The 12657-nt window shown below is 38.2% G+C and overlaps 1 protein-coding gene across 1 annotated transcript; it reads right to left on the reverse strand.

Annotated features, from left to right (window-relative positions):
• Positions 1 to 6281: 6281 nt before the first annotated feature.
• LOC140138319 (uncharacterized) lies at positions 6282 to 8535 on the reverse strand. Its single transcript, XM_072160228.1, has 2 exons — positions 7944 to 8535; positions 6282 to 7381 (listed from the first exon to the last, which is right to left on the reverse strand). Exons 1-2 carry the CDS (start codon positions 8533 to 8535, stop codon positions 6282 to 6284), a joined length of 1692 nt encoding a protein of 563 aa, XP_072016329.1.
• Positions 8536 to 12657: the final 4122 nt, after the last annotated feature.

Here is a 12657-nt window from a genome sequence, read left to right on the forward strand (position 1 = left end):
ATAGAAAGGCTCATAAAAAATTTAATAGCACCTAGTTCGGTTGTAAAATTCACAAAAAATGTTTTTTGAGTGATTACAAAGATAATTAAATACTTTTCATGCGGGGGCTATGTAGATTTTTTTTTATGTATTCCTTGTACAATGAAATTTCACAATAAAATGTCCATTGAAATCAAAGGTGGGTAAGCCATTCCAAAACCTTTTTAGACCATGAGACAGTTGGAAATGTACTGAGGAGAGAGCCAGTTCAGGGACTTGTACACAGGGGTGAGTGTCTCGAACTGGATTCTCTCATGAACTGGTAGCCAATAAAGATCTCTTGAGAGTGCACATGGGCTCACATGATCAGACGTGGGCTCGAGTATAACGTCATAAAAACGTGTAAAATGAAACGGTTATCCAGAATAACTGGGTGGCAAGGAAAATCAAGGAAATAGAAAAGTATTATATTGGGCACATAAGGGACCGTTCACAAAAATATGAAAAGAAAAAAAAAAAAAAAAAAAAAATTATTGCGAACATTTTTCGGGCCCCCCCCCCTTTACAGACCTCAACAATTCATGCCCCCCTTTTTTTTTGACATGAAAATTATGTGTCAACCCCATAGAAAAGCATATATAAACTCAATTTTTCCAGGAAAATTTGTGGTCATTTTATTCAGCCCCCCCCTTAGGAGGGTCAAAAAATCAGGGCCCCTCCTTTTTGCATCAGGCCCCCCTTACACGTGTTTGTGAACGGTCCCTAATAAAGTAACAAAACAGGAAACCTCATTTTGCATTTTCAAAATTGGATTATGGGATATGATGAAAATGTAGAACAAGATGACATAGTCAGCTACGCTATGCCCGCGCCCCAATCTCTGCCAAAACACATACCACTAGGATCCACAACATGCTCATCTATGAAGGCACAGTGCAGTTCTTTAACCCCAATACATTTGCACTATGATTGTTTAATTGAGGTTATTAAACTATGTCCTTGGGATGCGGCCATTGTGGTCCATTGTACCCTAGAATTTCACGGAAAACAATTTTTCGAAACAGTTCACCAAACACCAGACTAATTATAAACAAAGTAAACCAAGTTTGTGTAAGCCAGGTCAGCTAATAGCCCCTTCTCTTTCAAAAGTTCATGGGTAATGACTGAACAAGAACAAAAATTAACTATATATCGAATATTCTCAGTCATCCGGTCGTTAAAATCTTTTGAATTAAATCGTAGACTGGAACTTACTTTTTCATGTACCGGTCACATCACCAAATGTGTTTTGTACGATAGTTTATCTTGTATTTTACTTTGTACATTTTATTTTATATTACTTGCTATTTGTATTGATTTTAAAAACAATTTGCCTATACTTAATTGCTTTCTATATTATCATGTTATTGTAATATTATTGTATTTTGTGTATATTATCATGTTGTATCATGTGTAAGTTTAAACTTTCTAAATCTAATGATAAGTACTTAAAGGGCATATATTGCTCGGACAACATCATATCATTGGCAAGCTAATATTACGAGGACAATGAAAATGTCTCCTTTGTTGAGAAAATAAGTCGTTTAAAATTGATATTCAGCAAAAACCAACTGTAAGCGGTGAGTTCCTTCGAACGAGACAGATTTGACCTAGACAAAACTGTGATGTCATGAAATGAAGTGATAGATTGGACTGTTAACACTCTCAATGCACAGAACGTATACTGTTTTTGTTATCAGAAAAAACTCTGAATCAAGTATTACAAATTTAATGGATTTTCCACATATTATGAGCCATTCCATGTCAACTCCAGGGATGTGCACCGCAGCACCTCTTAAATTTTTTTCATTTTCTGTGTGATGGTAGATATTGATGAGAAAGTAACATCCTGAAAATTTGAGCTTCATACTTCATTTCGTTTTCCCGTGGCATCAATTTGAAATTTAGGGGGGTCAGCGTAAAAAATGTGTCGCAACGCGAAAGACGATGTTTGGAGGTCCATAAATGTATAACGGGAACCCCTTACAACTTTGAAAAGTATGTATCCTGGGGTACTTTTTTGTGTAAAATTCAGAAAACTTGTAACTCCTTTACTTTAAAAGATATCGGGCCCTCAAAGTGCAACTTCGTCCATCCAGGCCCAACTTCAGGGGGTCATAACTCCAAAGTAAAAATAATTTTACTGTCCATTTTTTCCCAGTCAGAGCCCTGTGGTAGGACATTACTCTTATCCCATGTTAGGCCTATTAGAATACTTTTAGCTGAGATATTACCCATGCCCCGGGGGGCACTCCCTATCTGAAATGGCAGGGATGTGCCTCGGCCACTTTAAAAGTAGGGGGCATTCAGGTCAAATGTACAATTACAAAAATATGGGGTCATTCAGTACACAACCTGAATAAAAATGGGGTCATTCGGTATGAAACGTTGAAAAAGGATGGTCATTGGGGTAACAAAAAGTAAAATGGGAGTCATTGAGTACAGGATTGCCAAAAGAGTATCATTAAGTACACTAAATAAGTGCCAAACTGCGTAAAAACAACTTGGCCACCTTGGAAATGTGAAAAATCCCATTATTTCTGGAGGAGAACACAAATACCACCTAAATTTGGGAATTAAAAGGGGGGTCATTGGGTATAGCAGGAAATAGAAAAAGGGGGTCATTGAGTACATGAATTTTTTTAAGGGGGTCATTGGGTAATAGGCCTAGGTAGGACCATAACACAAAAAAGGGGGTCATTGGGTACAAGCCGGTTTGAAAAAGGGGTCTATCCTGAGGCACATGATGCATATCTGTCATGGAAGTGCCCCCCCCCCCCGGGACCCATGCAAAACTCCAATTGTACATTTTTTGTACATATCAACAAATGGGTTTGCTGGTCAGTGGTCATCCCCTCAGATTTTGCTGAAAATCATTTCTAGCACACCTCTATGTATGAGCATAATGAACAAATGGAAAAATGAATGCTCAACTCCAATCGGTTTTGGAGATATGGCTTGTCAAAATTTGACCCCAGACCCCCACTTTTTGCTCTCTCGAGTCGCATCGTTGAATTAGTCACGTTTTGGGACACTCATATTTTAACTTTGCAAAAAAGATATCAAGCTGAAAAGTATTACCTAGGGTGACTTTTACCCAGAGAAACGGAATCTTGCCTCAGAAACATTGTATCTTATCTATACTGGAGAAGTTATGGGTCTCTCAAAACCTCTTTTCGTTTCGTTTTCGATAATTTAATTTTTACAAAACGAAACAAGGTTTTGAGAGACCCATAACTTCTTAAGTAGATAAGATACACTGTTTCTGAGGCCAGATTCTGTTTTTCTGGGTAAAAGTCACCCCAGTTAGTACTTTTCAGCATAATATCTTGTTTGCAAAGTCAAAATATGCGTGTCCCAAAACGTTACTAATTCAACGATGCGACTCAAGAGAGCAAAAACTGCTCGGAGTTGAGGCATTCATGTTTTCCATGTGTTCATTATGCTCATAGAGATATGCTAGAAATGATTTTCAGCAAAATTTGATGGGATGACCACTGACCCACCAACCCATTTTGTTGATGTGGCTGGAATGAGTCACATGTGAGTAGGCAAACCTAACTGGTGTTTTTAAAGCAAAGTCATCAAGACCCCAAGCCACTATATCTCAGAAATGTTGTCCAAGAACATATTTTTAAAATACCCGAAGTTGATGGTGGGGCAAAATGTCTGACATTGGTTTTCAGGGGGATCAAAATGTACAAAAAATGTACAATTGGAGTTGTGCATGGATAATATCTCAGCTAAAAGTATTCAAATAGAATAGGCTCAACATGGGATAAGAGTAATGTCCTACCAAAGGGCTCTGACTGGCAAAAAAATGGACACTAAATATATTTTTACTTTTGGAGTTCTGACACCCTGAAGTTGGTCCTGGATGGACGAAGTTGCATTTTGAGGGCCCTATATCCTTTAAAGTAAAGGAGTTACATGTTTTCTGAATTCTACACAAAAAGTACCTCAGGATACATACTTTTCAAAGTTTTAAATGGTTCTCTTTATACATTTATGGACCTCCAAACATCGTCTTTCGCGTTGCGACACATTTTTTACGCTGACCCCCCTAAATTTCAAATTGATGCCACGGGAAAACGAAATGGAGTATGAAGCTCAAATTTTCAGAATTTTACTTTCTCATCAATATCTACCATCACCAAAGAAAAAAATTGAAGATGTGCTGCGGTGCACATCCCTGGAGTTGACATGGAATGGCTCATATGGATAACATCAGGCCGCTTCTTTATTATATATTAGTAAATTGTGATATTACAATTCATATGTATATCAACATCATGAGAAATATTTGGACTAAAAATAAAAAATATTTTAGATCAATATGTTACCGTAAGAGCTTAGAATTTGAGCGTGATCAATAATTGTATTTATTATGCAAATAAACAATTTCAATGGCCCTCACTCACTCACTCGGTCGACTTCTATCGGACTCCTACGATGGCTCTCCAGACGTGTCTGTCCTGCATGCAGCTCCGGATTTCGTTTGGTTCCTGTCCAGTGTCCTCACACAGAAGATCTACATAGGTCTTGCACGGTCGCCCCACACTTCTTTTGCCGTGACTGGGTCTCACAACACTCACAACAGGTCTGACACCACCTGCCCTGTACTTCTTAAACAGTGACCAGCAAATTGAAGTCTCCTTTTCCTGATTTTATCAGTTACCTTTGGGAGTTCTCTATACAGTTCTTTATTTGTGGTATGTGTCCTTCAGCTTATATCAAGAGCCAATAGCCATCCAACAACTTGCGGATCTTGGTTGTCACTGTCCATGTTTCTGAACCATAGAGCAGGATGCTTTCTACTGTTGCTTGGAATAGCTTGACTTTAATCTGCCTTGGAAGATGGGATTTCCAGATTTTAGTGAGCTTATTACATGCCCTCCATGCCAGTGCTTTCCTTGTTTTGATGTCCTGCTCGCTGCTTTTGATCCAAGCTCCAAGGTATTTGAAGTCTTTTACCACTTCCAAACTGGTTCCATCTGCAGTTCTTACATCAACTTCAGTCTGTTGTTTGAATACCATGCATTTAGTCTTTTTGGTATTCATGTGCAGACCTACTTGTAAAGCAGCTTTCTCTATCCTTTCCAGTAGCTCCTGAGCTTGACTGGCAGTATCAGATATTAATGGTATATCGTCAGCAAAGTCCAAGTCAGTAACACATAGCGGTCCAACCCTTCTACTGCGTCTGGGATTTGCTGTAAAGCCTAGATTCTCTTCTCTACCATCTATAGCAGATCTCATGCAATAGTCTAACACAATTATAACTAGATCTGGTTACAGATCTGGACCTAGCCGGGGCCGGAAATGCCAGTCTTAACTTAAAGTTTGACCTTTGACCGGCTATTATGGACATCTCACACCAATGGTGCATCACTGTAGCATGTAGGGGCTTTATCTGTGTTCCATATAGGCTGAGATACAGCTACTTTTTAATTTTAAAAAAAATGCAAATTTGACGTTTTGACCTCCTTAATGACCTTTGACCCCAATATAAAAAAACCTCATATACACCAAGAAAATGCATTGTTACAGTTTAAATTTAAAAAATCTACTATGCTTAGTTATGGAGATAAAAATTCTTAAAGTTATTTAGCTTAAAACCGGAAATGACGTCTAAATGACCTTTGACCAAAAAAATAAAAATACCGTACATACATCGGGTAACACTAATGCATATATGAAGTTTATGTCACTCTGGTCTGGTTACGTTTTGAGATAAAAAAAAATGAACATATTTGATGATTTTTGGTTTTTTACCGGAAGCGACCCCTTAATGACCTTTGACCCCAAAACTGTAGACACCCCAAAGACCCTGGTTAGTAACAATGCATGTGTGCTAATGACAACACTCTGCTATGTAATTTGTAACAACAGTGATTTTTTGAATATTTTTAGCTTTCAGACCGGAAATGACCCCCTAAATGACCTTTGACCCAAAATCGGAGAATAACTTTTGTGTACCTGTAATAGCCGATGCATATGTGTAAGTGACATTATCGTACTATGAAATTTGTGGCAGAAGAAGCATTTTGAAGATATTTGGTTTTATACCGGAAATGAACCCTTAATGACCTTTGACCCCAAATTTGTGAATATCCTATAGACACTGGATATAGCCGATGCATATGTGCAAGTGACGTCATTGTAGGATGTAACATGTAGGAGAAGAAGCATTTTGAAATTTGTTGCCAGAAGAAAGAAGACGAAGAAAGATCCGATAGCATCACAAGACCTAGCCGGTGTCCCGGCTAGGTAAAAAGATAAGGAGCAAGAGTGTCCCCTTGAAGAACTCCTGCAAGGATGTTGAATTCCTCTGTTTCTCCATCAGAAGTCACAACTTTTGCTCTTGTGTTCTGGTAGGTGTCTTCTATGGCTTTCACAATTATGGTGGGTAGTCCATATGCCTTGAGTATTTTGACCATTTCCCCTCTATGTATTGTATCGAATGCTTTCTTAAAATCAATAAATGTCATTACTGCAGTGAGATTTTTGTCCTGAATTCCTTCTATTATTCTTCTAAGTGCAAGAATCTGGCACACAGTAGATCTGTTTTCTCTAAATCCGCATTGGTTTGGTCTGAGTTTGCTGTCCATATGTGGTCTTATCCTTTCAAGCAGCATGCGATTGTAGGTTTTTGCTACAATAGAGCTTAGGCTTATACCTCTGTAGTTTGCAGTGTTGCTGAGATCCCCACTTTTTGGTACATGGATAAGGTTCATTATAGACCACTGATCAGGTTTTTCGTTGCTAACAAATGCTTTGTTGCAGAAGTCAAGGATAATTTCATCCAGGTTGCATCTTTTTATGACTTCTGGAGGAATTCCATCTTTACCAAAACTTTTCCCTTCCTTAATGGCCTCCTTTGCCTTTTGATATTCTTCTTTGTCAAAGGGATTAGTTCTGATTGGTAGTTCTCCGAAGATTGTGGGTATATCTTCATCTTCATCAGTTACAACTGGAGGTTCTCCAAGAAGTTCCTGAAAGTGATTGAACCAGCTTTGGATCCTGTCTTCTTTAGCATCCCCCTTTAACCTTCCATTTCTTGACTTTTTTCTACCACTGATCTCGTTTACAAGGTCCCACGGCATCCGGTGCTTATAACTGAGGTTGGCCTCTTCAAAGTCATTGAGCTTCTTCTCTAGATAATCAGAATTTGCCTCTTCATATGCATCATCAAGGGTTCTTTTGCTCTGCTCAAATGCATAACAGCTTGTCTTGTCATTCTCTATGACATGTGCCTCCTTCAGATGATGTCTTGCTTTCTCGACTCTCACGTCATAGCAAAGCGCATTTTGATTTGTCTTCTTTTGGACACGTGGTAACAACTTTGCAGCAGTTTCCTTGTTAGCTTGTATGAGATAGCTATATCTTGTGGATTAGTCAGTACCATCGTCTTCCTCTGTTAGTGCAGTGAATCTATTTCGCACTTCAATTGCATAGTTTTCCTGCAGATCTGGATCAGAAGCAAGTTTGTTCCAGTTATATTTTACTCTCTTTGGAGGTGATTTGCCATTTGCTCGGAGACTAAGCCTTATATTGGCTGTTAACTCTCTTCACGCGGGTGTCGACTGCAGACGACAAGTTTCAAATTTTTTTAAAATTCAAAAATTTCAGTAATGTAAATTTTCATGACCATATTTGGAAAAAGAATGAAAAATGCATTAAAATGAGTAGCAACAAGCCTAGTTTTGGTCCAGTAGTTCTTCAGATAGCCCTTGATATTTTGCGAAAATATTTCAAAACTTCAACTTTTTTCGTTGCAGCGCATGGCTAGCACGCAGAGCATTAAAGTTACGATTCTGTGATCTGATCCTATGCTGGCAAATGAGTTATAGGCCTCAGAATTGATCACGCTATTCCTCCATTTCTTCCTGACTAGTAGGCCTACATAGACATAGTGCTCTACCCACTTGGCAGCTCACATGTCCATAATTTTGTTGCCCTCTTCTGAAATATGGTATTGGTAACAACAAGGTTGTTTTCTAGAGTATAATCTAGCATAAGTTCACCATTTCTGTTTGTAGTTTCGTGATAAGAAAACTTTGCTATGTCATGTCCAACTCTTGCATTGAAATATCCAATTACTATAAGAAAGTTGTGTGCAGGTACTTCCCTGGTTGCTTTAGTCAGTTGATTGTAAAAGTCTGTAACATCATCTTCATCAGCGGCATTTGTTGGAGAGTATGTCACTATGATTGTAGTCTGTGGGTTGCCATTAAGTGTGACTTTAAGTATTCTTGGTGATATGTAGCATACAGATACTAAAACTTTTCTGGCAAAATTACTCAGTAGAACTCCAACTCCACCGACTGCTGCACCCATGCTGTTTCTCCATGCAGAGCTAGTTATAAGCTGGAATCCTTCAATGAGATTTTCGTATTGAAGTTGGTCATCATGGACTGTTCTGTGCTCTTGGACGACAATAACATCTAGTTTGTTGTCCTGGACCAGTGCACATAATTTGATTTGTTTATGTGGGCTTTGTAGTGTCCTAGTATTCATAGTAGCAATGTTCACAGCTCTCTTGCATTTCAGAAAGCTTGATAAGCTTGTTTTCCCTCCGCTTCAATTCCACCACCATCAATTGGTACCCTTCCGTACGGCTTTGAGGTAGCAACGTCATCTCTTTCACCACACAGTGGTGAAGTGGCTTCTTCTTCAGGACAATTAGCAGGGACTTTCACCCTGGCGTTAATAGTTTTTGCCATCATATTTGTTTTTCAATTGCTAGATATTGATGGTGGTCGCAACTCCTACCATCAGTTGTCCATTGGCCGTTGGGAGTCCTCCTCTTCCGCCCTTCTGCCGTTGAAGGATCATCCTTTCATCCGCCATGGGTAATGGACTACCCATTAGATAGCAATATTTTATGACCTTTCAAGACTGCTCCAACAGCCTTTCAGGTCACAAACTATTGCCCCCATTGCCCCGTCTGTTAGCAATGCCGCAAGGCATAGCCGTAACAGGTGGAACGCGATTGACTTGCAATCTTCGAGAACGTTGGGTAACTACAGAGTGGCGATTAGGAACTGGAGGGCTGATGGAATAGCCTACAACCTATTATAGTAAGTATAGCAAAGTAAAGCAAAGGTAGGAAGCATGCAGAAGAAAAGGCAAGGGCATGCTAACCTTTTGTTGTCCATTGAAGGTCGCGAACGAACACGAAAAGAGCTCTAGGATGAATATTCATGAGATGACGTCATCTCATGAATATTCATAATCAATGACGTCACCTCATGAATATTCATAATCAATGACGTCACCTCATGAATATTCATAATCAATGACGTCACCTCATGAATATTCATAATCAATCACGTCATCTCATGAATATTCATAATCAATCACGTCATCTCATGAATATTCATAATCAATGCCATCATCTCAAGAATATTCATAATCAATCACGTCACCTCATGAATATTCATAATCAATCGCGTCACATGAATATTCATAATCAATGACGTCACCTTATGAATATTTATAATGAATGACGTCACCTCATGAATATTTATAATGAATGCCGTCACCTCATGAATATCCATAATCAACAACGTCATCTCATGAATATTCATAATCAATGACGTCATCTCAAGAATATTCATAATCAATCACGTCACCTCAAGAATATTCATAATCAATCACGTCACCTCAAGAATATTCATAATCAATCACGTCACCTCATGAATATTCATAATCAATCACGTCACCTCATGAATATTCATAATCAAAAACGTCACCTCATGAATATTCATATTGAATGACGTCAACTCATGAATATTCAGAACAATGACGTTACCTCATGAATATTCATATGAATGACGTCATCTCATTTCGTATATGTAGCTCTGAATATTTAATAAATTGTTTCAGATTCCATTAAACCTGATCAAACAGTATTCATGAGCTGCATATAGGAAATGATTTGAAGACACAGAATCCAATAAAGCACACGGACTCAATAAAACACGCACACACATAACGGGTTTGGTTGAAAATATCGTTTCAGTATCTGTTTTGTTTGTTTGTTTGTTACTTTTAATTTTGTAAACAAACAAAGAAACAAACTAAAACTCTCAGGTGATGAATATTTCTCAATTTAAAATGTATTTTCTTCTTGATTTGGGATTACAATATTTTCAACCACAATGACATTTTTTTCGTCTTTCGAGTTCTTTCATTTTTTGTCCTGGTACCAACCCCGGGTACCAACATACATATTTGGTCGACTCTCTGGTTCTCGAGGCTCAGTTCGAGGGGAGCACTTGTATTTCAAGGTGGACACGTTCGTTTAAAAAAACAAGTAAAAAGGGTTGTTTTCAGCATTGGGCAAGCACAGCGCTGTTAACTGTTTAGGGTGTCAAAAACGCCAAAAATCAGGAAAAAGGGTATACTTTTCCAAGCAAAATGCTTGCTTAGGGTACCAAAGTTTAATGGCAAAAACAAGGGTGAAATAGGCTATGTTTGGCTTCTATCAGAACAAATTGTAGGGTAAAACATTAAGAAACATTAAACTATTTATAAACAAGAACCTGAACATGAATTTTTACTTTCTTAGTGTCAAAAGATGGCAAAATACTTGTTTAAGGTATGTTTTGCACGCGCTGAGTAATACTCGTTTAGGGTGCGTTTCGAGAGTCCATATATGTGCATGGTGTCCATCACGTAATGTATAGTGCCTCCCCGGCAAGGCTACTTTTTGGCCATTAGGATATAATGGAAGCTTTTGAGAAAGCGTCTTCCTATTCAGTTAGAGTTTGTCCAGTTCCTTCACACATGTACAAATCCTCACCTGTATGGCAGCAACTTCCAAGATTACGTACCGTTCTGCACGAGCTTCCACGGAACTTTAGCATAATTTTTGCTTTTGCATTTTAATGCAAAATACGCGTAACGTAGATATTCTACATTAATGTTGCTGCGGGAGTTTTGGTGATTTTTATAACATCAAATATTACATAAAACATCAAGTACTTTTTACTTATTGACAATCATAGTACCGTAAATTAAATAAAATAAAATTTAATTTAATTGCATTTGACCGTAAATCCTTAAAGTGTAGGCCAATAAGTATTTTGAAAAATAGTGCAGTTTGGTTTAAACAGCCGTCGTTCGGAAGTTATAGCATAGATGAACTCCTGGATGGGGCAGCTTTAATTAGCATGAGGCCGCATTGATATGTAAATAGCGTATTGTTATTTAAATTTGTGCCCAGACGTATTGAGGGCGACAGTCATGTTATCCAGACGGAGAATGGCTGCATATGCCGGGCATGTCAATTTGCTGAGTGAAGGCTGATAATCACCTTTCTGTATAGGTAATAAGCTAGTATATTTCGTGTACCAGTTGGTTATAACAATAAATTAGTATCATATTAAATATATTAAATGTATAAACTTTGAAATTTACATGAATTTGAACAGCAGAGCTTCGAAATCTAGCTAAGTCAGGTGATGTGAAATTCTGCTGCGTCACCCCCTCTGCGTGGTAGAATTATATTCATAAAACATTGAATTTAACAGATATCATGGGCAGGCAACCACGATTTATCAGCATTTAAAATATATGTTAATTAACAAAGGTAAAAAATAAAGAGTACAAATGGCAATTAACTAGTAAACAATCCTGAAATCTTAAAATGTTGCCACATGATTTACCGACCACATGATATGTCAACATTTGACCACTATTCAGATTTACCGTAAATATTTGGAGTATTGTTGCCTTTGTTGTACGGCTTGCACATACACTGTGCATTTCTTTACCTCCGTATAAAATCAATAATTCATGCTGGGAGCCAAGTAACATTCTGTCTGCTCAGTGCAGATTGGTAATTTTATTTTACTTGAGAGCATAATAGAAATACATAAGACGAATAGGGCGCCATGATGGAAGATCAGGTCGGGTATCAAAGGTTATTATAACTTAAATACTACTTGTATTTCACACCTTGCCTAATTTTGACTTTGCTATTGCAAAATGTCATTTCATATTAAATTAGTAGACTTTCTTTGAAAAAACATATCACTGGTGCCTGATGGGAATACCCGTCCGCCATTTCATTAAACTGGATCGTTTTCGCCTGGTGTGTGCCCAGATGTATTGGGGGCGCGCTATACTCTCATTGAACAGGCAAAGTTCGCAAAACTAACAACGTTGTTATTTGCCAAACTCAATTAACATGATCCAAGGGGTCGAACATGAATTATTCATAACGAGCTATAACGGATCGTTAACTGGCCTCACTTTCTAGCTAGTAAACCAGCTGAATTTTTCATAGATTTTGCGTTGCTAATAGAACAACCGTGAATTTAGTGTCACCCCCCTTGGTTATAGGCCTACCGACGTCTTCACCTTATATTCTTTCGTTCACGCATGGCTGTTGAATGTGACTTCTCTTCTGCTCTAGTATCCAGCAAGTTTAGAGCTGTAAAAGGGAATGATAATAACAGGAAGACGGTCAAAGAATAGGACTAGCGGAATGTGCGATAATTAGAGGGCGGGGGGGTAAATGTCCAAATTGAATGCATGCCAAATATTGCTTGCCCCCTATGTAGTAAATAAAGAGTGGCATAGCCAAGGAGGGGACAAGTGGTAAGCTGCCCCATATCTGTCCCCCTCTTG

Source organism: Amphiura filiformis, chromosome 17 (genome assembly GCF_039555335.1).
Source record: "Amphiura filiformis chromosome 17, Afil_fr2py, whole genome shotgun sequence".
NCBI classification, from domain to species: Eukaryota; Metazoa; Echinodermata; class Ophiuroidea; order Amphilepidida; family Amphiuridae; genus Amphiura; species Amphiura filiformis.

What these genes read in the sequence shown, in the direction of transcription:
- LOC140138319 (XM_072160228.1), bottom strand. Translation starts at nt 8,535, where the DNA reads ATGAATACTAGGACACTACAAAGCCCACATAAACAAATCAAATTATGT. An exon ending in ATGGACATGTGAGCTGCCAA is followed by an intron (nt 7,382 to 7,943) that starts GTGGGTAGAGCA and finishes ATCTCATACAAG; the next exon opens with CTAACAAGGAAACTGCTGCA.